The 24,772-nt window shown below is 35.0% G+C and overlaps 1 protein-coding gene across 2 annotated transcripts in view; it reads right to left on the minus strand.

Moving 5' to 3' along the window:
* MECP2 (methyl-CpG binding protein 2) overlaps positions 1 to 16,187 on the minus strand; it is a 117,735-nt gene extending 101,548 nt beyond the window's left edge. For both annotated transcript variants that reach the window (XM_070938168.1, XM_070938167.1), the window contains exon 1: positions 16,084 to 16,187. In XM_070938168.1, the coding sequence (XP_070794269.1) occupies positions 16,084 to 16,187 (104 nt within the window). The remainder of the gene's footprint in view (positions 1 to 16,083) is intronic.
* Between the last annotated feature and the right edge of the window lie 8,585 nt (positions 16,188 to 24,772).

The following is a 24,772-nucleotide window of genomic DNA, read 5'->3' on the forward strand; positions in this document are numbered from 1 at the left end:
TGATTTTGCAGTGTTTGAAGAACTGTCTGTCTGTCCAGTTCTGCTTGATGTACCGATGACGACAGGATTAAAATATCGTCCAGATAACAGACAATTCTTACTGATTTCTCCCTTAGTGTTGCCGCTACTGCTGCCATTAACTTCGTAAATATTCTTGGAGCCGACGAAAGGCCAAAAGGCATAGATCGGTATTGAAAATGGCGATTTGCATATGCAAATCTGAGAAATTGCCTGTGCGTTGGATAAATCGGTACATGTAGATATGCCTCCCTCAGGTCGATGGATTGCATGAGATCATTGGACCGGATACATCCTAGCAGTGACCTGAGGGAGTGCATCTTGAAACGGCGATACCTCACATGGAGATTTAATCACTTTAGATTGAGGATGCCCCTCCATCCTCCCGAATTTTTGGGCACAAGAAAAAGAATTGAATAAAATCCTTTGTGTATTTGATGTTGAGGTACTGGTTCTATTGCTTTTATTTGAAGTAAGTGTTGAATTTCCAACTCCATTAGTTGTCTTTTTAAAGGGATGTTTGAAAAGGGACATTGAAGGAAAAACATTGGAGGTGGTGACGTGAATTCCAGTTGTAGTCCGTCCGTCACTGTACGAAGAATCCAATTGTCTGTTGTTGAAAGTTTCCACTCTTTGCAAAACAATTGGATTTTCCCTCCAACGGGTACAGGGGTTGTCGAGTCATTTTCCTCTGCGGAACGAGCGAAAACCCGTTCCCCTAAAAGGACGTTTGAGACCTGCCTGACGTCTTCCCCTGTCTCGAAAGGACGCTCTATCCAAAAAGGAAGAATACTGTTGAGTAGAAGCTCTTTGAAAATTGGAACCACTAGGTCCCTGCTCTGGCCGAAAGGACTGTCTTGAATATGGTGAAAAACGTCTATCATTACGCCTATATGAAGATGGTAGTACTTTCTTTTTATCTCGACCTTCCACTAAAATCGATTCTAATGATGCCCCAAATAAAGACTGTCCTTGATATGGTGCCGCAGTAAGGCGCCATTTTGACTTCATATCAGCTCTCCACTGGCGTAGCCAGAGAAGACGCCTTGATGAAACTGCTGAGGCCAACGCTCTTGATGCAAATTTTGCTGCGTCCAGAGATGCATCAGCTGAATATTCTGCTGCAGCTATTAACTTAGTCACATTTTGCATAAATTTGACATCTTGGGGAGGTATCCCTTCTTTTAATTGATGGAGCCAAGTTAATGAGGCTCTGTTGAAAAATGAGGCGGACGTTGCCGCCCTGATTGCCCAAGTGGCAGCCTGATGCATTTTTTTGAAAATCATCTCTGCCCGTTTGTCTTCCAATTTTAGACCATCTCCAGCATCACTAACCAACACCGATGGTGAAGTGAGGCTGGCCACGGGCTCATCTACCACAGGTAACTGTAGAAGAGCATCCAATTCAGGAGAGCTACAATAAAGCTTTCTATCAAATGTATTGGGTCCAGAAATTGAACCAGGCCGATTCCACGGTTTCTTAATGACTTGAGAAAACAAATCTGGAAAAGGCACATAGTCAAAATCAATTGGGGGAACTGGAAATAAACTATTAGTCTTTTGAGATTGGGAATTTGGATCCAAATTCTTGTCACTACTCTGTTCCATATTGGTAGCTATTCTCGCCTTACGTAAAAGAGACTTAAAAAGCTTAGGATTAAAAAGTCCTTGAAAGGTAGGCTTATCTGTATCCACCTCCTCATCATCTGATAACTCAAATTCATTCAAATAGTCTGAATCTGGATTTTCCTCCTCAAATTGACTACAATTAACTACAGAATGTTGCATAGTATTGTGAGACATATTGTAAGAGGTTGGTGGTATAGGTTCTGATAATAGACCTGATTGTTGCAATCCCGCTTGAAAAATGCGGGAAAATGTTTGTGAGAGTAAAGCCTGGAAATCCAAATTCTGACTCTGTAATAGACCTTCACCAACACGTAGGCCAGCGGCCATAGGAGTGAATGTGGCCTCTGGAGCAGCCTGAACAAAAGGTTGTTGATTTGTCCCCACGGTGACCCTGCTTTGGGTTTCTGTATTCAAAGGCTTAGCTGTCATAGACAAGCCTTGATTGTCTGGAGGTAAATCCTCCTGCTGCCAAATCATGGCTTCCTCATCTATCTCAGGATATATTATTTTTTCAGTAGTCTGAGGTAAAATCACCTCCTGAACCTCTCTTTGAGGTATAACTTGAGCTGCCAGTCTGGCTCTATTGAACTGTTTTTCAAGAGCATTATGTCTACGTAAATCCTCTCTGGAAGGCCTGTCCCCTTGCCTGGACATGGGTTGTTCAGACATATCCCTGGTCCTGGCTCTGCCCTTCTTGGATTTATTAGGCTTAGGGGATGGTGCTCTAGGTGGTGAATCCGCCTGTTCTAAATCTGATGAATTTTCTGCCTCTGCCATTGTTGAAATTAATTAATCAATCTCTCAAATAGAAATTAAAATAATCAAAATTAATACTTTCCTTTGATGGCAGTATACATAAGGTTATTCAAACAGACAGCGTCTGTAGATAACAGCTCGTAATAGCCGTTAACGATCCTCCAACGGCTTATCTGAGAAGCTGCCCCAAACCGCTCTAAACAATGGGCGGATGGGCGCTGAGCAGGCAGATCAATACAAGCTCGAGATCGGAACCTCAGCCGACTCGGCTTAAATGCAGCCTCTGTCCCTTCTGCCAATCTTAAAGGGGAAGTACCCTCCTATTATATGGAGTTTGCTGCAATGCAGGGACTCCAAAGCCGCATACAATTTAAATAAACGATGTGGAGAGTTGGGAGAGCGAGGGCGGCTTTGCCGGCACGCCGGATGCCCCTCTCCTCGCTCGCGGCTCAAACGGCTGCTTTAGGACCATTGCAAGGTCCTCTGTCCACGCGCTGTCAAATAATGTTCAAAACGGCTGGCGCCCCATTCAGGAAACCACCAAAGCCGCGTAGCGCTAATTACACTTCAAAAACAATCCTAGGCAGCTGGCGTCCCAGCCAGGAAACGCCGAAGCTGCTCAGCGCTGATACATTGTGTCTTTTTGAATCCACAACTCTCTGAACAAAGAAACAACTAAAAAGCCTACCATTTGCAACAAATTAACCAAATGTATCTAAGAACGAAAGGCACACCAGTCTGATCACCTGTGACTGAGTGAAAAGACTGGACATGCGCAGAAGAAAGGGGCGTGACCAGGCTGTAGAGGAAGTTTGAATGGCACTCAGTCAGTCCAGTGACAGTGGATATTACCCAATCGGTGGAATATCTGAGCAGCGAGGGAGGAAAATCCTGAAGCATATACTGTATCCTGGTTCTTGCAGCCATGTTCAGTTCAAAATATTTGTATGTATTTACAAAAGACAGGGTATCCCACCCCTGCGTTTGAATACAGGTAGAACTTGAGACTATTCAAAGTCCAACGAACCAGCAAAAGCTACTTATGACACAGATTCAAAATTCCAATGTTATATGTAGTGCTGTGGAGTTGGAGTCGGAGTCGGAGTCGAGGAGTTGGAGTCAATTTTGGGTACCTGGAGTCGGAGTCGGCAAACAATGCACCGACTCCGACTCCTACTAAATTTAGATTGGAATTTTAAAAAAAAGCAAGTTTAAATGTCCCAATTCACAAAAAGTGAATACATTCGCATATTAATACAGAGGAGTCGGAGTCAGGGAGTCGGAGTCGGAGTCGGAAGTACAAAAAACTGAGGAGTCGGAGTCGGAACATTTATCTCCCGACTCCACAGCCCTGGTTATATGACTGCATTTTAGGCACTCAGCAACCAGCTCATTTACAATCATTTGCAGTGTTCCGCAGTCATGTGACCACAATTTAGGGCATTTTTGCTGGAAACTGGTATTTACTTTTGGTTTCTGGAAAAAAGCATCTCATAATGAACATAGCTTAACAACCACTACAAGAGGTTATAAAATTGGGCATGATCATGTGGTGATTCCACGCTCAATGACTGTCGTAAGTGAAGGACTGTCTGTATCTTCCCAGATAGCACAACTGAATTACAGATTTTTTTTTAAAAAAAGTTAATTTTTATATGCCTAAACAGTCTAAATTGTTTAGTAGGACAGTTATGCCCATCAATGTTATTATTCGCTTACTTGAGAGAGTACGTTGCACTTTAAAAATAAAATAAAAATAGATGGAAAAACTCTCATTTAAACACCAAATGCTGGTTTTTCTTACTTATTGACTGCATATTAAGCAACTGTTGTTTTTTTTTAAAGTTACAATGGTACTGAAGAAAAGAGAATTACAACCAATCCTCAAAGATGCAGCCATCACAGTGTCCCAATGGTCATGTATTTGTGATTCAGGCTTTTGGCAACTGATACGCTCTTACAATAATTGCCAAGTTCTACGGTCACATGATCGTCTTTTGCAACTTCCACAAGTATCCGAAAAGCAGAGTCAATGGGAAACCTGGGAGGAAGTTGCAAATCATGGTCACATGATGCAATGCTTAACAATCCACAGATTCGCTTAATGGCCACAGCCAGAACGGGTGCAAGTCAGCATGACCTTACGGCATTTCACTTTACGATTGTGTTGCTTAGCAAAGGAGTTGCTCATAGATAAGTGAGCACTACCTGTAATCCAAATCCCGTAGAAAATGTGATTTTAAAAAGAGCATGTTGAAAATGCAAGTCCCTTATGGTAGATATTAGTTCTCCCAACCAAAAGAAGTCTAGTAATTCAAATATTTGATGAAAGTGTTAAATGAAAGTAAAAACAAAAAATTAAGGAAATTTCTTAAAAAGAAATTTCTAACTTTTTAAATAGTGCATTCATACTATTTCCACACAAAATTTTCTATCTCATATCTAGTTTGGCTGTTACAATGACACCATACTAATTCTCAGTAAGCACCAGAATCAATGTTTACATTTCATACCTGCCCAAGCTGGCAGGAAAGAAAGTCTACATTTTCTTGTGTTTGTGGCCAAGATCAAAATTTTAGACACATGGAATATTTTCCAGCAATAACCTAAAGCCATTTTCTCAGTTGCAATCTCTTAAAGTCCCCGGTTCCAAAAGAACAATCTCCTAAATGTTAGTATGCCCTTCTTGAGCTTAGCATTATAGAAGTGAACACAAGAAACATGCGTCACACATGCAAGCAGAGGTGTCAAAACAACCCAGTAGGACTGTTCTAAATTAGAAGTCAAATCTACCACCTACTTCCATTTGAACCTTTCAGGGACAAGCAATAACATTTAAATGACCTTCTCTTCACATCACAATTAAGCTGTCCAGTATAAACACAGACTGCTACAAATTATTATTTTAAATACATTTCAAGTACAAAGGCAGTGAGGAAATGATGATGTAAGGAAAAGAAACAACAGGTAAAAGAGGCAAGTGGAATTTGCAGAAAGATTGATCACAAAATGTGTATCAGCCAGATGTAGTAGCCACAAATTACACTGCTAACAAATTATTTCAGTCCAGGTAACTTCACTTGCGTTATCCAAAGAAAACATGTATTTTGCTACCCTCTCCCCCCCCCACTCTCAATAATTAAGGCATTTTATTGTTACTTTAAGCCTTGCAGGGTTTTTTGGTCTAAAAAGCATTAAGGCATCATAGTGTAAACAAATAGATAAAGCAGTAAGCAAACAAACATAATAAGTGTATTAGAACGGATCCCTGAAGTAAAATCAATAAAGTCTCAGCTGAATTATGCACACATGTGCCTTCAGCAGAATACTAGAGACATCTAGCACCTAGCTATCGTTTTAATCAGTATGTCACTATTTATTTTAGTAAATTCCAACTGAACTATTATAATATTCTAGAATAGATGGAGCTATCCTGAAAAGGAACACAAAATTTTGTACACCACGTCCCACAAGCAACCCACAAATGCTAAAATGCTTTTCTTTAAGAAATAAAACCCTAAATTAAAAAATTTACTAAATAAAGCATTATATTCACTTTCCTTGCTGAATATCATAGTTTTATTCAGAACCCAATCAGTCCCCATTCATTTTTAAATTAGTAAAGGTCAGTAGTTTGAAATATGCCCTTTCATTAATCATTTCCTCTCACTTATTAACTGCTAACCCTTTAATTACCCGTTTCCTCTTTGCAATCAAAAGAAATCCAACCATTTCAATATTCATTAAGTGTCTTCTCTTTTTTCTATGCAACTGCATGTTTATAGGGGGGAAATAAAAGCACTAGTATACAAATAAGTGGGACCTCATCAATTATTCACAGATCATAACATTAATCAGATGGATCAATATTTTATCCTCTATACTTGATAAATTGGTGTTGCATTTAATAAAAAAAACCACTCAAATGTAAATCTTTCCCTCCCCACAACGTTCAAAGAGGCAATATAACATAGCAATATAACATAGCCATATGACATATGACACATAAAGACATCCTAAAAACTAAATAAATTACTGCCTTTTTGATAAAATGATCCCATTTTATGAAATAAGTTATACCTTAAATGCATCTATAATACTTCATTTACTTCTGAGCCATGTTAATAAAGATTAAATTAAAATCTCAGATATCCTTTTTTTGACTTTAAAGTTCTTTGAAATCTATGAAATAAGCTTTCCTATATTCCTCCTAAATATAATGAGATGTGCATGGTTTTTTATTCACTTGAATAAAATACTGGAAATATAAAATAGGGCCATTTTTTGTAATAAAACAAACTTTGAAATTCCCATCCTAAAGGTAATCCACTTAATTTTAATTAGCAGGTGTAAGGTTTCTTTCGGACACTTGTTAAGCTAAAGAACTTATTTGTGAATTTACTTAACTTGTAACTTTTTTGGATTTACCTAGCTTTTTAAATGCTGAATACAATGTTCCATCCCATTTTTTAAAAGTTGCATAGGTGTGATATTCAAAATATTGGAATATCTGGGGCAAGTGACGCCTCCCCTCCTTCAGTAAACAATTTTTATAAGGAGTCTTATATCAAATGGAGTAGCCATAGAACATCTTAAATTTCCACATAAATTTACCAATGTCTAGTAAGAATTCTCAAGATTTATCTTTAATTTGGTATTGGAAGCCTTTAACTTATTAAACAAACATTTGGTGTATAATTATGGCTGAAAATAAGCCTGAAATATATGCAGATGTAAGATAATATTTTAGTATTAATGATACATCAAAACTATATTATTCAGCAGTTCAGAAATATCTCAGGTTATGTAGTTAATTGGGCTAAACTCTTAAGATATTAACTCCCAAAGGCTTTACTCTCTGTTGAAACATAATAAAAGTGGTTTTAAGTGAATTCCTTTAAATTTTGGCAAATAATCATTTCAAAGAAACTTTTTTCATTCACAATGTATACTTACTAAAAAAAATTTTTTAAATCACACATGGTAATCAGTACAGACAGATTGTTAAGACTCCCTATGAATTTATACAAAAATGTATTTTAATTAAAATGAATATTGCTTTCAGGCTGCATTTACTTGGTGGTACTTTCTATGTCAATACTTCTAAACTTTTGTAACAGATTCATGAAATATTAAGAATTTATTTATGGCAAGAATATGCCTCTTACTTTTTTTAAATCTAAATTACAGTTATCGTTAAGCAAAAGGGTTTTATTTTTTCAGATTTTCAATTTTATACTGGGCAAAATGTGTCTTGATTTCCCTTTGGAATGCAGGTGATCAAATACAAAATCCATTACATGCACAATAAGAAAATAATTAAGTGATTCCAGTAATGTCATAATAGGAGCTCAATTCCAATTTTAGGTATAGTGATATAGTGAATTAAAAGCTAGAAGGTATATTTAGAAAATGTTGGAATGAAAGTATAATTTCATACCACAATTCATACAACATATTTACACTCTGGAGTAACCCCAGTCTGAAAATAGTTATTTTGCTGGAATGTGGGAGAGGGAATTAGAAGACATGGGCTGCTAACAGTAGCACTGCTCTAAATCAATTTATTACACAAATCAAAATTTCAAGCTATTTGAGTTATTACTTGAGGAATTTAGACTATGTAAAACAGAAATAGCAATGTATTCAATTAAAATACCTCTTAAATTCAGTTTGGTGTGATGCAGTGGCTGCACTTAAATTCCAGAACCAGTACCTGCATTCAAACCTTCCTAAAATTTTTATAAACTTGTAAAGTTTATTACTAAAATGGCTATTATTTTTAAGAATAATGGAATAAAGGAACTAGAATAGCCTACATTATCAATGACAAAACATTTGAAAAAATATTAATTATACCCCATATGATTTTAAGAAGACAATTTCAACAAAAGCTTTTTTTCTGTATCTATTATATTCTTCAGAAAATGTTCAAAAAAGTCTAGCTTCCAATTACAATATTCTATCTATGGATAAGGGAATACTTACCCATATCATATAGTCTTACTCAATTAATACTCTATTTTAATATCACAAGTTAATATAATATTACAATGTTCATTCTAGTTTAAGGATGTGAATGTGCTTTTGAAGTGTATAATATTTTATATGAAGATGGCCAGTTTTGCAGAGATGGCGAAGATTTCAGCATATCTAAAAGACTGTTCACAAGAGACTTATGAATGGGAATGGAGAAAGTGGATAGATTATGTTCAGAACAAATATCAAACTAGGAAGTATCAAATAGCTTTTATTTGAAAATGATATATTGAGATAGAAATATGTTATTGTAATGAAGATAAAAAAGAAAATTAAGGGGGAGGGAGGGGTTCAAGTTTTATATAAGTTTTATATAAAGGGGTTTTTTTTTAATTTGATATGAGTATACTGTGTGGAAGTCTGGGGGGAGGGGAGGGTTAGGGAGGTTGGGAAGGTTGGGGTGGGTTGAGGGGGGGGAAAAAGGGGGTGAAAATGTAATTGTAAAACTTTTGCAATAAAAAAAAATATTTTATATGAATTATGAATTTATTGTGTATAAGAGGTAGCTAGGAAATATTTAATACTGAAAGGACAGATTTACTTCAGTTTACAGTCATGGATTATAGATCTAGTCTCATTTCTTTTTGTGAACTGGTATTCTAACAACAAAATGGAAAGAGTGATAAAATTATTTTGCATCGATAAAATTTAATGTTTTAAGAATTAGGTGACATATTTTTGCATGTAATGAAATCTTTTTCACTGATATTTTTTCTTGCTTATCCTTTTTTGCATAAGAAATCAAAAGGAATTTTAAATATTTAACAGTTTAAATGAATCGAAGTATTGTTTGTAATCTGATCTGTGCAAAAACAGGGAACTTGAAGTCAACACTGAGCTGTTAAGTCTGCTCTGGAGTAATCTGCAAGTCCATTTACTGAAATCATGTCACTATCTTTGGAAAAAAAGGGTGCATATGCATATTCACCTATAAACATAAACATCACCTTGCTACTAGGTCTGCTTTAAGAGTACATCACTCTTTGAAGACAACCCTACTATATTAAAATCTATTCATGAAGTGCAGAAATGTGAAAAATACAAACAAATTCTGATATGTTAATTACAGTTTTGATACTTGAGTCCTTAGCAAATATAATCATGATTAAGAGTGAGTAGTGAAGGCCATAATACTATATATCAGGAATAGGCAACCTACAAGACAGCATATATTGAATCACACCTTTATTATACAAAAGCAGAGTTTAGTTGCCAAATTACATTTGGGATCTTAATAGTTTTTTTATTTTTACAACTATCTCAAGGAGGCAAACGTACCAATAACCTTCCTCCTATTTTCTCCACAACTCTTTGAGATGGGTTGGGCTGAGAGAGAATGACTAGCCTAAGGTCACCCAACTGGCTTTCATGGCTAAGATCTCCTAGTTTCTAGCCTAGTGCCTCAACCACTAGACCAAATTGGCATACATTTATACAATTCTATCAATTATACTATTTAGTATTACATGTGCATTGGGCCATTATTTCACTTAATGCTTCATTTCAATATGCCCAGCAATCCTTCCAGACAGTTATTATAGTTATAAGCTATTCAGCAAGTTCATGTCTGAGGTTCACAATCTGGATGTTTCCATTTTGCCTAATCACAAGCATTCTGAAATTGCAGGTACTATAGAGGACTATAAAATATCAACTAAGATGCCAAAAACCATATGGCTTAGGACCCAGATATCTACAAAGCTATCTACTTCCAATTCATTCTGCCTATGCAATAAGGTTCACTCCACGTCCCTTCACTTAATCATCAATAGAGACCAATGAGTTGAGCCTTTTCTATTATAGCTCCAGTTCTTTGGAAGCTTTAAGATGAAAGTTATAATGCTGTTGCTTGTTTTTATTATTTTATTTTACCATAAGAATAGAATGTAAGACCCCTGCTGGATTGAAGAAGCACATAAAATTCAATAAATTAATATATAAGTAACACTTGATAACATTTCCGTTAGGAAAATGTACATGATAATTAGTAACATGTATTAACAGGTAGGTCACTTAGCAAGAGATTACTAGATTCGAACTACATCAGAAAATGAATTAAGCAATATATTCTGTTTAACGTGCTGGGAGTTTCAGATTCTTGATATGGATGAGTGATATAAACAAAGATGGATAAATGTATATAAACAGAAATATCATTCTTTATAAAAATAAATCAACCCAAAATCTTCTAAACGTTATTTAGGATTGAGCATTGGTAGAGTTGGTGTAAAAGTATTGGTTTAGTAACATCCTTAATGCATAGTTTAGGGCACTGCTGTTCCTAACACAAAGCATACATCATCAAGCACTCAATACTGTCCTAAATAATTCTCACCTTAATGACCACAACTATGACTACATTATTAAAGCTTCACTATTTCTAGTTATTATCCATATTAGCTTACTTTAAAAAAATCAAAATATAAACACCAAAAACAATTGGTTTGACTTTTTAGGAAATACACATCCTTCCAGATGGAATAGAGTCTAACTATATCCAAAGGAACATTATACTAAATTGATTTAAATGTAACGTTAAATGATGAAATATTTAACCATAATTGACTAAAGTCCTAAAAGCAAGGTTGACATGGTATACTTAGCATGATGTGTAAATTCAGTCAAAACTTAGGTTATATTTTATCCTGGCTCTGCTCAGACACAGTTTTATTAAAGTCAGAACAATATTTCTATGCCAATGATGAATATTTGTATGGATTAATTTGAAATGAATGCAATTCATTTGGTATATTTCAAATCTCTGTCAATATATTCTGTGTTCTGTCCCAATCTGCTATAGTGGAATGGCAAAAAAGATTATTCATATAGCACTTGAACCTATGAAAAGATGTAACAACCCCACAAAAGAACAATGTATCTCATTTTGAAACAAGGCATTAAGGAAAAAACTAGTGAGACTGCTCTGTTAATTCACACTAACTCATAAGAAGTACTCCCTAACATCATAGTCAAATTGTTGACTAATTTGTTTTTTTACTGTAAATAAGCAGCTCTTCCGGTAAAAGGCATATACATAGCTTTCATAACTAAGTATAAACTAAGTGAGCAACAAAGTAATTTTTACAGCATGTTATCGCAGGAAATGTTATATCTGGATTACACTACTGTATATATAAGATTTCTAAGGATTAGGATCTATATAAGAACAGTGGCTCTAGATCCATGATGTCGAATCTATGGAATGTGAGCCACAGGTGGCACGCGTAGCCATATCAGTGGGCACGCCAGCTCAGCTCTGGGTGCATGCGCGTGCCTGCCAGCTGATTTTCGGGCCTTCTGGGCCCACCAGAAGTACGAAAACAGGCTGTTTCCTGCCTCCGGAGGGCCTGAGGTGGGGGAAAGGCCCGTTTTTTCTTTCTTACCTGGCTCCAGATCCTCTCTATGCATCTGCGGAGGGCGAAAACAGCCTTTCCCACTCCCTTGGAGGCCCTCTGGAGGCCTGAAAGGGCCCATTTCCCAACTCCCGGTGGGACAGCAAAAAACATCACTTCCTGTCCCACCGGGAGTTGGGAAATGGGCCCTTTCAGGCCTCCAGAGGTCCGCCAAGGGAGTGGGAAAGGCTGTTTTCGCCCTTCCCAGATGCATAGAGAGGATCTGGAGCCAGGTAAGAAAGAAAAATGGGCCTACCAGGCCATCGCGTGCCAGGAGCAGGAGGGGAGGGGGGGTTGCACGTGCATGTGCACGGGGGTCGCATAGAATTATGGGTATGGGCATGTGCAAACCTCCCCCACCCACCCCCTCTTTACCCACGATGGCAAAAAGGTTAGCCATCACTGCTCTAGACCCTGGACTAGGACAAAGAACATGAAAGACATAGCAGCTCACTGGCTGACACTATCTCACAGCCCAATCTACCTCAAGGAAGAGCTTTTGTTGGGGTAAATTTTTGGAAGTGGCTGAAGGTGGCAATGATGTTACTTTAATAACCCAGGCCAGGATTTTCAGAGGCTAGTTTTGGAAAAAATTTAGAGGTTAATCCCACTTTTTAGCATTTTCCTGTTGAAAATGGGAGGGGAATTACTTCCCCGTTTCATAACAATGTAATGTCTAAATTCAAAAGCATGATTTTTGAGCATTCCAAGAAATATGCCATAGATTATAAACATGCAATAATTTGGCCGATTTTCAGATAAATGATTAACTGTGTGATTGAATCAATCTATTTTTCCATGGATCAGGATATTTTTAAAAAGTAAATAAAATTAAGTAAAAATTTAGCATCATTAAATGGTTTAGTTTAAAATGCATGACTTTTAACAGCACTATTGCAAACTTTAGTTGATGAAAACCTACTCTATTCTTGCTGAAACAAATTAATATTACTCTAAAATATCTATAAACTGCCACTTTTTTCAAAGTAAACTATATATTGTATTATGTTTACTGTACTCCATTTTAAAAGTTGGTCACCCAGAGTTATTTATGAAATGGCTAATTTATTTAGGAATTAAATAAATAAATAAATAAATATCAGACACCTAATAGTTACCGGTATCTGGGTGGTGGCATCCAAAATTTAGAATGTCCTTACAAGTGATATTTTATTTCACCATGGTTCTTTTTGTTTTGAGCCAAATTGAAATACTGTTTCCTGAGACATTTTAAATATTTTATTTGTTATCAAATTGCTGTTTTCCTAGCTGCATAATTTCTATAGTTTAAGTTATAATTCTAATGTTACTATACTAAGTTTAGATTTTAATAATTTTCTGTAAACCTCTTTAAGACTTCGCCATTGTCATATGCTGAAAATTAGCAACTTTCTCAAATATTAATGCAGATGAAGTATAAATTGATAGCTAAAATATGTTTGATAAATAACCACAACACATAGCACAAGGACTACAATTTTTAGAATGCTCCATAGTTCTTAATGCCACCTAAGACCACAACTAAAGGTGGCAAACATTTTAATACTATTCCAGGAACTCACATAAACTCACCCATATTGGCATAAAACTGTCAAAAATACATTTTTGCTGAAGTAGTAAAAGTTGTAAAACAAGAATACAATAAGCGCTCGAAACCGATGTTTATGATAGGAAGATATAGGTAAGATAGTACTTGATTTTGTGTGCTGATGGCTAGGATTCTGAAATTAAATTCTAGTTTGGGTAGCAGGATAAGAAGGGGTAGATCATACATGCATTAGAATCACAGAAGACTATCAAATAAGCAAGATAACACTAAACACATTTAGTGTTATAGGTTACTTAGGACAGAAGCCTTACTATATAGTAAACAATTGTAACTGATAAGATAGTACTAAGATCACAGAAAATAGTTGGTAGCAGAAAATTAAATAACTGGTGAAAATGCCACAACTTTAATTTTCCAGACAGAACTCTTTAGATATGACCAATTACAATTCTCATATTTTGCTAGCATTTCCTATGCTGAGATAATGGTAATTTAGTCCAAAGATCATCAACATAGGGCTCATAGGCATGACATCTACAACATCACTAGATGGCACTCAGGTACCTTCAAATTATATAAATAACAGAATTAGCTAAAATAAGATATTATGATTTGGGGAATTTTTATTAAAACTTTTAAAACAAAACGCATTTGGCAGTTTAAGCAATGCACAAAATTTCATGATGATAACCACTACATAACAAGGTTACTGATCCCTAATGTTGTTTTGAAAATACCAGATTGAAGAAAGTGCATTAGAAGATTAATAACAACAAAGCTCAAATGAAACTGGAAAGTGAGCATCAATGGAGCACTGCAGAAAAATTGATACAAATAGATGAGAGCAAAGGTATGTAATTAAGTATCAGATCATCCTACTGTAACTCTCCAGACAGAAAAAGGAAAGGGAAAAAAGTTGGTGTTGACTCTAAGAGCAGTACTAGTTTTTTGTTCATTGATGGATTCTGAGCAATCCTTCACCTAATCCTCCACATTGAAATAACCAAAAAGCAATAGAAGAGTAAAAACAGGTTCTTTAACGTGAACACTAGATATTAATCAGAATAGTTATTCTTATTTCTAACTATCACATATTTAATTATTCTTGCCAAGTAAAGGAGTGACTGGAAAGGAACTGAATGCATGAATACTGCTCCTTCAAGGTGCAGTACCATCTTCCCTTTCTTACCGTTTTTTATTAAGATGGAAGGTCTGTATCTCTGATAATTCAATATAGGTAGTCCTTGACTTACAACCATTTATTTATTGACTGTTTGAAGTTACAATGGAACTGAAAAAAGTGACTTATGACCGTTTTTCACACTTACAACTGTTGCAGTATCTCCATAGTCACATGGCCAAAATTCAGAAGCTTGGTAACTGGCTCATATTTATGACGATTGCAGTGTCCTAGGGTCATGCAATCATCTATTGCGACCTTCTGACAAGCAAAGTCAATGAAGAAGCTAGATTCACTTTACAACCGTGTTACTAACTTAACAACCTCAGTGATTCACTTAACAACTGGGGCAAGAAAGATCATTAAATGGGGCAAAATTAACTTAACAAATGTCTCACTTAACAATAGAAATTTTGGGAACAATTGTTGTAAGTCGAGGACTATCTATAAACCTTAAGAAGAGATGGAAGCTACTTTCCCTATTCTCTTTATCAGGATCGGACAAGTGACAATTGCAAAAAGTGAAGGTTGCTACTCCCATTTAGTTACCTACCTAATTGAATGGTCTGCATGCCCAACATTTCTTCTTGCGCCCAAAGACTCAAAACAAATGAGTTTCCATCTCTGCCTCTTTGCCTCACCTTCTGCTAATTACACTAGCTAACTTTCGTCCTATTGTGACTGTATCAAATGGACAGGCAAAAGGTTGCTGTCCATGCACAAACAGCCACTTTGGCTCATTTGCCTGTATCCTTAAATCTATTAGATGCCACGATAGCTAGGAATGAGGCCCAATTTTTCCTGCTGCATTACCTGGAAAAAGAAGGGCAAAGACAGCACTTTCCACTCACAGGGGAGCACAATGGAACCCAATCCTCCCTGCAGTGCAGCCCATGGAGAATACTATACTAACTTTGTCCAGTTTCTTGCCTTTTGTGTGCGTTCAGTATAATGGGGCTGCCTGGAAGGAGAAGAATCTTCCCCCCAAAAGCACATTAACCAAATGTTCCCGATATCCAGGAATAAATCCTGAGAAAAGGACACCCAAGGAAGTTGGTGGGATCAGCTGCAGGAAGGTAAAGCCTGCATGGACCACACATAGCTTGGGGCCTAGAGGCTGGAGAAGATGGTCAGCACCACGAAGAGTAAACCCGGGGGGCTGACATCAGCGAGAGAGCATCAAGGAACAGCAAGTCACCTCTGACCTTAAGCCCACCCCCCCTCTCTTCAGGGGGCACGCCCATGTCTTCCTCACCCACTCCTCCTCCCCTCTTAGGCAGGAGCAGCAGCCCCTCCCATTGCTGGGCAGAGGGGATTGCTGTGACGCACTCAGGGGCCCTGGGCGCGCAGGAGAAAAGGGGAGGGGAACCCACGAGCGGAAAGAAACCAACGGCCGCATCACGGTCGCGCATCCTCTCCACCCTCGGAACTGCTTCAAATGGTCCCGTCTAGGGCCCCCATGCAAGGGATTTCATGGTCCGGCCCAGGTCTTCCCCACCCCCTTTCCTCGGGTCACTCACAGTCTCTCTTCATCTCCGCTCGGCGCCGCCGCCATTTTCTTCGCAGCGAAGAACCCGCGGGGGGGGGGAGGGGGAAAACCGAGCCGGAGAGGAAACCCGGACATCCAGGCTCCGCCCACCTCGCTGCAATTGGATGTTGGCGCCCATCACTCAGGTCTCCATCACAAAATGATTGGTCGGTGTTTCTCTACACGGGCGAGGCTGCCTTGCTCTTGGCGGCCGTTAGAATTGGCGGGAAGCGCTGTCAGTTACAACGATACGAAGTGGGCAGGGGACAAATTCTCACTCTGTTTCTGATTGGACTGTGCAGGTTGTTTGTCTATCGATAGGCCCGTTGGCTTATCAGTCACTGGACAAAAAGGTGGTACGGAATCGCGGGCTTAAGGATTTTGAAATGTAACGGGTCTAACGTTTTTTTAAAAACTGCTTCAGTAGTTTCTCCGCTGTGAGCTCCTAAAGTTCTTTGTTTTTTACCGTACAAAGGAAATACTTTATACCGAGAAGGCAGTCCCATCAGTGCAGTGTATCCAAGGTCATGATTCTCAAATGACTACCTAATTGGTCCCGAGTACAAAATAACTAAAGACTTCCAGTTCAGAATGACTCCGGACGACTTTATATGAAGGGATAAAGCAGCTTTCTTGGTTTGGTACAAAAGTGGTTTTTCATTCCATTGTAAGATTTTTTTTTTTTTACATCAATGCGAGGCTACCTAATACCTCACACTGTCACATGAAGGTTATCTTAAAACCCCTGTATTAAATAGTAATGAATAGGACGTAAATCTGCATAAGATTTCATCTGCCCACCCTATTATCCCAGTTTGCAAGTCTGATAAAGGAAACAGCTGAAGAGTCAGATTCTTATATACTGAATCCAACCACAGGGAGTAAAATGCTGGTTTCAGCTGGGCCTTCTCATGTTTGGGTGCTACAATGTAAGAAAAAAAAAAAACTATACCGCAGTTGTAGATGAGGAAAAAAACAGGACAATCTGTGTATACCAACATTTCAGAGATTTTTTAAAAAGTTGTATTATATCTTTAAAAACAGAAAATTTGTTGTAGCTGTCCTTGCCACATTGTGTACTATTAAAAATATTTAAGGTATTCATAAAATGTGAACAAGTTTATTCTTCTAGTGAACATATACATTTGTATCAATTTTTGATTTTATAACTAATATGTTTCAACCATTTTGTTCAACAAAACAAGTAGTGAACAAAAAATACTAATGTTAACTTTCTTTAGCCTAACTTATTTAAAAAAACTCAAAAAGCCTGCATTTATACCACACACTAACCATATTGTTTACAAGCTCATTAGCTAGCTTTATTAAAACATTAAACTACAAACATGACATTTGGAATCTCACATGCTAAAGAATTAATAGTGGTTTATTTAAACCACAATTGGCTGGATTTGCGCAATAAATTTAAAAAATACAGTTCACAAGCCAGAAGGGCTAGGTTGACACAACACTATATCAAACTTAAAACAATACAACTTATACAGTTGCATGACTCAAGTTATTCTGGCACAAGCTTTATAACTAGTACAGTCAGGCACTGAGTTTGCTTGTAGAACACAGTCCTATACATCTGGATCATGTCAGAAGTTGTTTTCTAGCCATGCATCCTATTGCGCTCAGGCTGAATTCATGTTAGTGTTAAACACTTCTAATGATGGTGAAATTATTTTAAACAGGCATGTGATCTAATCAAAAATTCTTTTCATAACAGAAACATGGATTAATTATCACACTCTGCTCATAAAAATCCCAAAAGCATTGTTTCTGATCTTCCTCCAAGTTGTAGGAGCTGCTAGCTGTGCTGAATACTACTACATTCTTCCAATATAACAGGATTATCTGGCCCAGTAGGTAGGTTATGAAAGTTATCTGAGCCTCACTTTGATAAGAAATGTAGGCAGGAAATAACGCAAAAAAGAAAAAGGTGCAGAAAACAGCAGGAAGTTATAACTCCCACATCCTTGACATGCCATGCACATTAGTTATAGTTGTATCTGCCCCCTAGTGATGCTAATGCAAAAGTATACAAAAATGCATTTTATCAACTTATTATATAGCTTCTTGCTAAGCAATGCATGCACTACATAGCAAATCCAATTAGAAACTGGGATCTTTGATTAGATCATGTTTGGGCAGAGATTCAAAACAGAAAAGATCTGCAATCATAGGAGAATTCTATATATTTTATGCAAAATTTTTGAATAGAATTAGTGGTAATTTATTTATTTAATTTATATGCTATCATTCTCACTGTTGGGACTGGAACCTCACTAAGCAATGCAACTGGTGAGTTGCGCTTGATTTTATTACTTTTTTGCCACAGTCATTAAACAAATCACATGGTCGTTAACTGAATCCAGCTTCCCCTATTGACTTTGCTTGTGAGAAGCCGCCTGGGAAGGTCACAAATAGTGATCACATGACACCCCACCCAAGATGCTGCAACTGTTGTAAATATATACCAGTTGCCAAGTACCTGAATTTTGATCATATGATTATGGAGACACTGCAACAACCATAAGTGCAAGGATGAGTCATGTCAGTTTTTTCAACACTGTCATAATTGTGAATGGACATTAAATAAATGGTCATAAATTGAAGATTATCTGTATTTATTAGAGTTTACAATAGACTTTCTATCACTAGTTTGCAGAAAAATATTATTGTTTAGTTTATTTTTTCCCATGTTCATTTGCGAATAATAATTTTCTTTGTTTGCTGGTTCTCTTTTGTCCAACACCACCCGAGGTTTTTCTACAAGGTTTTTATAACTAACACGTATATGACAAGACTTCAATAGGAGAGATTTTTCCAACAATAAATATGGTCAACAGACACACTGGATGTATCACATAGCATATCACACAAACATTGCTATAAAAAAAGGAAGGTACAACCTAATCTCATATACATTGGTACAACATCATATATTTACAAATCCTTTTTTTTTTCTTACCAAACCTGAAGTTATATTACCTAAGCCGCTATTTTTACATAAGCCCATGTGACTCACTGTCAGTGATCTCTAATACATTGAGACAATCACATGAGTAATATGTCTTACATATACCTCAAACTTTGATTTTAGTTTGCTTAAGTGATTTATATGAACATGCAATTTTAAACCAAAGGTATTTCACAATCCAGTACTCAATTGTATACTTACGTTATGCACATTTTAATAGAAGTTTCACTGAGTTCAAAGGGTCTTTCTCCTGAGTACCTTCACAATAAAAACTAATTGAAAAATTCTTTTGTGAATACTTCCCTCTTAGTGGTAATTATATATATATATTAATCTTTAATGTGCCACAAGACTTTTTGTTGTGCCTGTTTCAACTTCTGCCTACCTCTCTTAAATTAATCTTCCCACATAATAATAAAATCGGTATCTTTTTTGGGTGTACATACATTTAGAAAAGCTAGGAGTATTGGGACAAGAACAATTTGTTTTTTCCATATCTGTAATGCAATAATTCTTTCTCTCACTAGTGCTATATATGGGTACAAGAGGTAATTTCTGATATAGGGTAAAAAATAAACCCTACAACTACTTTAAATTTTGAATAATCAGTTCTCTCAGGATTTGAGTTTTTTCATCCAATATCTTGCAAGATTTCAGGAGAATAGTACAATTTAATTAAATTATGAAAATTAGTAAAGTCACACAATTTCATTGTGTGTTTTATGTCTTGGTAGCAACAATTAAGAGATAACATGTGCATTGCCAAACCTTAATGATGTCATAATTAACCTAAAGGAAAAAGCTGGGATGAACTCTGTAAATTTGTTGTAAAATTGTCTATATTCACATATGGTGTTAATTTCCTTTCCTACATTAGCAAAAGTTATCTATATTTTATTTTATTTTATTTTTATTTATTTTTATTTTAATTTGATTTGTATACCGCCCTACTCCCGAAGGACTCAGGGCGGTGAACAGCCAACAATAAAAATACATACATACAAAATTTAAAAAACAGAAATAAAATCGAATTAAATAGTTTGGCCCAGACAGATTAAAACCCCAATCAATTTAAAACAAATTTAAACTTTGAGGAGTAAAAATATTAAAAATATTAAAATATTAGAATTGTTTAAAAAGAGGGAGAAAGTTAGGCCAGGCCCTCCTGATGAAATAAAAAGGTCTTTAGAGCGCGGCGGAAGGCGCGCAGATCCAGGATCCTCCGTATCTCTGGGGGGAGCTCGTTCCAGATAGTAGGTGCCCCCACAGAGAAGGCTCTCCCCCTGGGGGCCGCCAGTGAATATAATTTTAGATCATATTCAGCTCTAAAAAAATATAGGCAGATAAAAGGGATTTAAATACATATTCATTTGTAAAAAAAAATCCTTAAATATTCTTTTCATTAAAAAGTAATATCTAGATTTGTCAGTTTAGATAGCATAATGCTTATTATAGAAAATTCCTGCACTTGAAGGGTATTGAGTGCTTTGCTTACCATTCTCAGATGCCCATATATAAATAGGGGACAATCCATATCTGTAACAATAGAAAGCTGCTTCCAATCTGAAGACGACAGAATAGAAATCTAAACTGGAAGACAATATATATGCCTAGCATAGTAAGAATATAGAGGTTTTATTAATCCAAGGAGCTGCAATTGCATATTTTACATTGTTGTTTACAAATAACAAGCATAATATTTTACTTATTAAAAGTTATAAACATCCACCAATTAAATACAATATTAATGTATGAGTAATGAAAATCTAAGAATGTTTACAAGTTTTATGAAATGAAAACTTCAAAAACCACAAGAATTCTAAAATATTTCAAACCAAAGAAAAATATAGTATTAAAACAGTGATGATCAATTAACTAGTTGTTTCTTTTTCTCAGACGTGTATAATTTGTGTATAAGAGCAAATCAAATACTTTAAAATACTTCTTGTATAAAGAGTAAATTGAAAATGTAAAAAACTACAACTGTAAAAAGATTGGGAAAAGTTAAAGAAAGTAGTAACAATTCAGCTAATATTCATCCAGGATAGTTTGTACATGAAAGATGTAAGCAGGTGTTTCACATATGGCATAATTCTATAATTTTGATTGTTCTATATTGGTCTTGTTTGTGGACTTTTAATATTTTATTATGAATTCTAGTAGCTGCAACCATATAATACACAGTTGCCTAATTTTATTCTTTGACTAAAATAAAAAAACTTTTTCACAGTATCATCAGATGCCAAGTATATTGTATGTTTAGTTTTCAGAAAAAGCCTCAGAATTCCAACATGTCCATAATTCAGAAAAATTGTTGAGAATTTAAGGAAATAACTTTCTGGAGAAAAAATATTTATATGCATGAACAATTTTCAGTGTTGAAAAAGAGTTAATTCTGAAAGAAATGTGACGTACCGGTATATACTCCTATCAGAAATTATTTTTTTAAGACTCAATGGAGTTATTCCCCTTCTAAAGACTCCATTCATATAGCCTCCTAATATGCAACCATGAGTTTTTATAAATAATGGATTTTTTTAGATTCAACATTTAGCATGAAATGCAATACTTTAAGATTCCAATCCTATTATTATTTAAATTTGGGAGTAAGCTCCACTACGATTTAGTTCTGAGTGAATATATTGTAGTTCTGTGTATAGTGGTTCTGCAGAGCTACAATCACTAGAAAATTATCATTATATGGACTTTGAAATTGTGATAATAATATTATTTGGGCCATAGAATAGAATCTACCATAATTTTATTGGTGCCTTTAAAAAAAGAGCTGATTGGGAAATGCGATGTTTGAAATAAATATATCCTAATTCTTGACAGCTATAAATTAGGTTAAAATCTTAATACATAAAATCATAATTCCACTTAAATAAAAAATTTCATATAGCATGGTTAGAATAGCACAGTACATCCAAGCTCATAAAAGCAGATTACATAATTTTGTTTTCTACCATGCTTCATTAAAATTGAAACAAAGGTGCTTCTAGAAAGATGCTCATATACTGATACTTGGATATGAAATACCATGAAAAAAATGTTACAACTGTATTTTAAAGGATTATGAGAGAGAATCCTTTTATTCATTTCTGATATTGTAAGATGGTAGGTGATGGAAACTGAAGCAATTTATTACTATTTTTCTATTATTTTCTGCATTGTTATGCTTTCATTATGCTGTAAGATTCAGAGCATACCTAAATTTAATTTATTATTTTGAAGTTAAGTTTGTTTTACTATTTTATAATGAAATATATCATGTACACTGGAATTTAAGTTATAAAATAATATTGTTCGATCTATTTTTTTCAGAATGCAAACAAGAGTTAAAAATATATTCACTGCTACAGTCAATACAAAAATTTCTGCATCCTAGCAGCATACTTTAATTTTTGTTAGTGAAAAAGTAGGAAAAAATTGGAGTATTTTTTTTAATAATTGAATATCATTTACATTGTAATATACAAAGGTGGTTTATTATATGTGTCTGAAAACTTTCAATATAAGAATTAATTTAGTTAATTTTCATTTAGAAATGGAAGAACTATGTTTTAATGACAATAAACAATCTGTTAAGGGTTTATACTATTTTTCCTCAAAAATCTCGTTAAAAAACCTAAAATGGTCAAATATTTTTTCTTAAACATTTGGATATCCCCCTCCCCAGGCTGCATACCCTTATACATGTATAAAATAAATATATTGGTTATACCGTATGTGTTACAGATTCATAGAGTCCAAATTTTCCAATTTGTTTTATGCCCTATCAAAATAAACTTATTAATTTCATGAGACTAAAATTCATACATATATGAGAAAACCCAAAAATATAGTAATTTATTATATTCCACAGATAGTATAAATGTTGCATTTCTGAAAAATAAAAATCAGATGTCTCTGATTCACTATAAAATTTGAAATATCTGATGAATTATGTTAGAAAAATAAGCATACTGTAAATGTTCATGTAATTCTTAGTTTTGATCAAGTTATTGTACAACCTTAATTCCTTACAGTATTTTTCCTTCAGTTCTCCACTGACCATCTAAGAACTGAGTATTCTAATCTAACACTGTGTTTTATATGGGTGCTAGGAGAATCCAGTATAGCTGTACTGTAAAACTATATGTAACAAAATTAAAACTTCGAACCCTAAACAATATCTTTGTTAATATCTTCTGAAAGAATATAAATAATACCGGCAATATAATAAGCTAATTTATAAATAGCAATGGCAAATACGGAGTTAGTTACTCAGATAGCATGCCATTGAACATTTTAGTGCCACCTTTTAAATTTGATCAATTATATTTTTTTCAATTATAGGGCATACATTAGTTTTCATAATTTATATACTATAATTCATTGAAGAGAGAAAATAAAATATTTTTGTTTCTCTAAATTGACCTAATTACAAAGTCTGAGTATGCAAATTATTTTTAAGAAACTTATGCATACCTGGAAATATAATAAAGAAAAAGACTGAAGATTATAGAGTTCCTACAACCACAGACATATAAAAGATGAATATTTAGCCTCTTGAGAAATATGTTACATCTTCTCTATGGGAAGGATCCATACAGAAAGAAATAGTAAAGCAGGGGAAAACCTACTCAGCTGGATTCTTTCATCCCATTTCCCCCACAAATTTCAGTAGATCTACAGGGATTTTTTTTCTTGGTTTGTTTTAAATAATTTTAATTGTATTTTATTTTAAATTCTTCACATTGCTTATAAATCACTTTGAGAGATTTGTTATCCTGCAAGATGGGATAGAAATAATAACTAAAATGTAGAAAAAAATGAACCAAAACAAAGAATCTATTATTGACAATATAGTATATGAAAGATTGTTCTTCAAATCCAGTCACCCCAAAAAGAAGAACAAAATCTAGCAAAGTGCAGCCCAACAAAAATATATTACAATACACACCAGAATTCAAACTCGGTACATGAATGGAAATAGCAATTATGTGAAGAAAATACTATATCCTATATATATTACAAACTCAATCACTTTATTTTATTTTATTTTCTAATTTTATTTATTTTCTAACAGTGCATTACTAAAATATTTCAGATTTCATTTGAGTCTGTAAAAGTTAAATCAGTAAGTGGAGAAGACATGCATTTTGTAGATTTACAAATAAGATAGCATGTAATGCATAGACTGTTATATTACAGCAAGATGGACTAACTTTTAACTGGTAAGTGTGATAATATGAAAATGTATTTTCTATGCCAATTTTGACAAAAAAATTTTTGTTGATAGTGATAGAATCTAGTTAAACATTCCTTTTAAAATAAAAGAGAAATGTTGTAATCAATTTACTAAGAAGTTTCCACACTTTTCATTCTCAGGTGAATAATATTATCTTAATTTTTTAATAATTTCAATGAATTTTTCACAAAAGAAATTCAAAATATAAGAGCCAGAATGTGAATTATTATTATGTATGTTAATGGCAGAGATATTGATTCACAAATTTGCATTAAGAGGCCATTTTTCCATTTTAGTTAATTTGATTAATGACTAAACTTGACAAGTATATATCTGCATATAAAAATACAATTTCTATATTACAGCTTTTCAAACAAGTTACTCAGTTATCTGGATTGGGTCAGTTCCCTGGTTTTTTGTCCTAATGATGGTGGTGCCTACTAATGCAATCCACCACATATT

This window comes from Pituophis catenifer, unplaced genomic scaffold (genome assembly GCF_029215685.1).
Source record: "Pituophis catenifer annectens isolate HBS135680 unplaced genomic scaffold, rPitCat1.0.hap2 SCAF_2, whole genome shotgun sequence".
NCBI lineage: Eukaryota > Metazoa > Chordata > Lepidosauria > Squamata > Colubridae > Pituophis > Pituophis catenifer.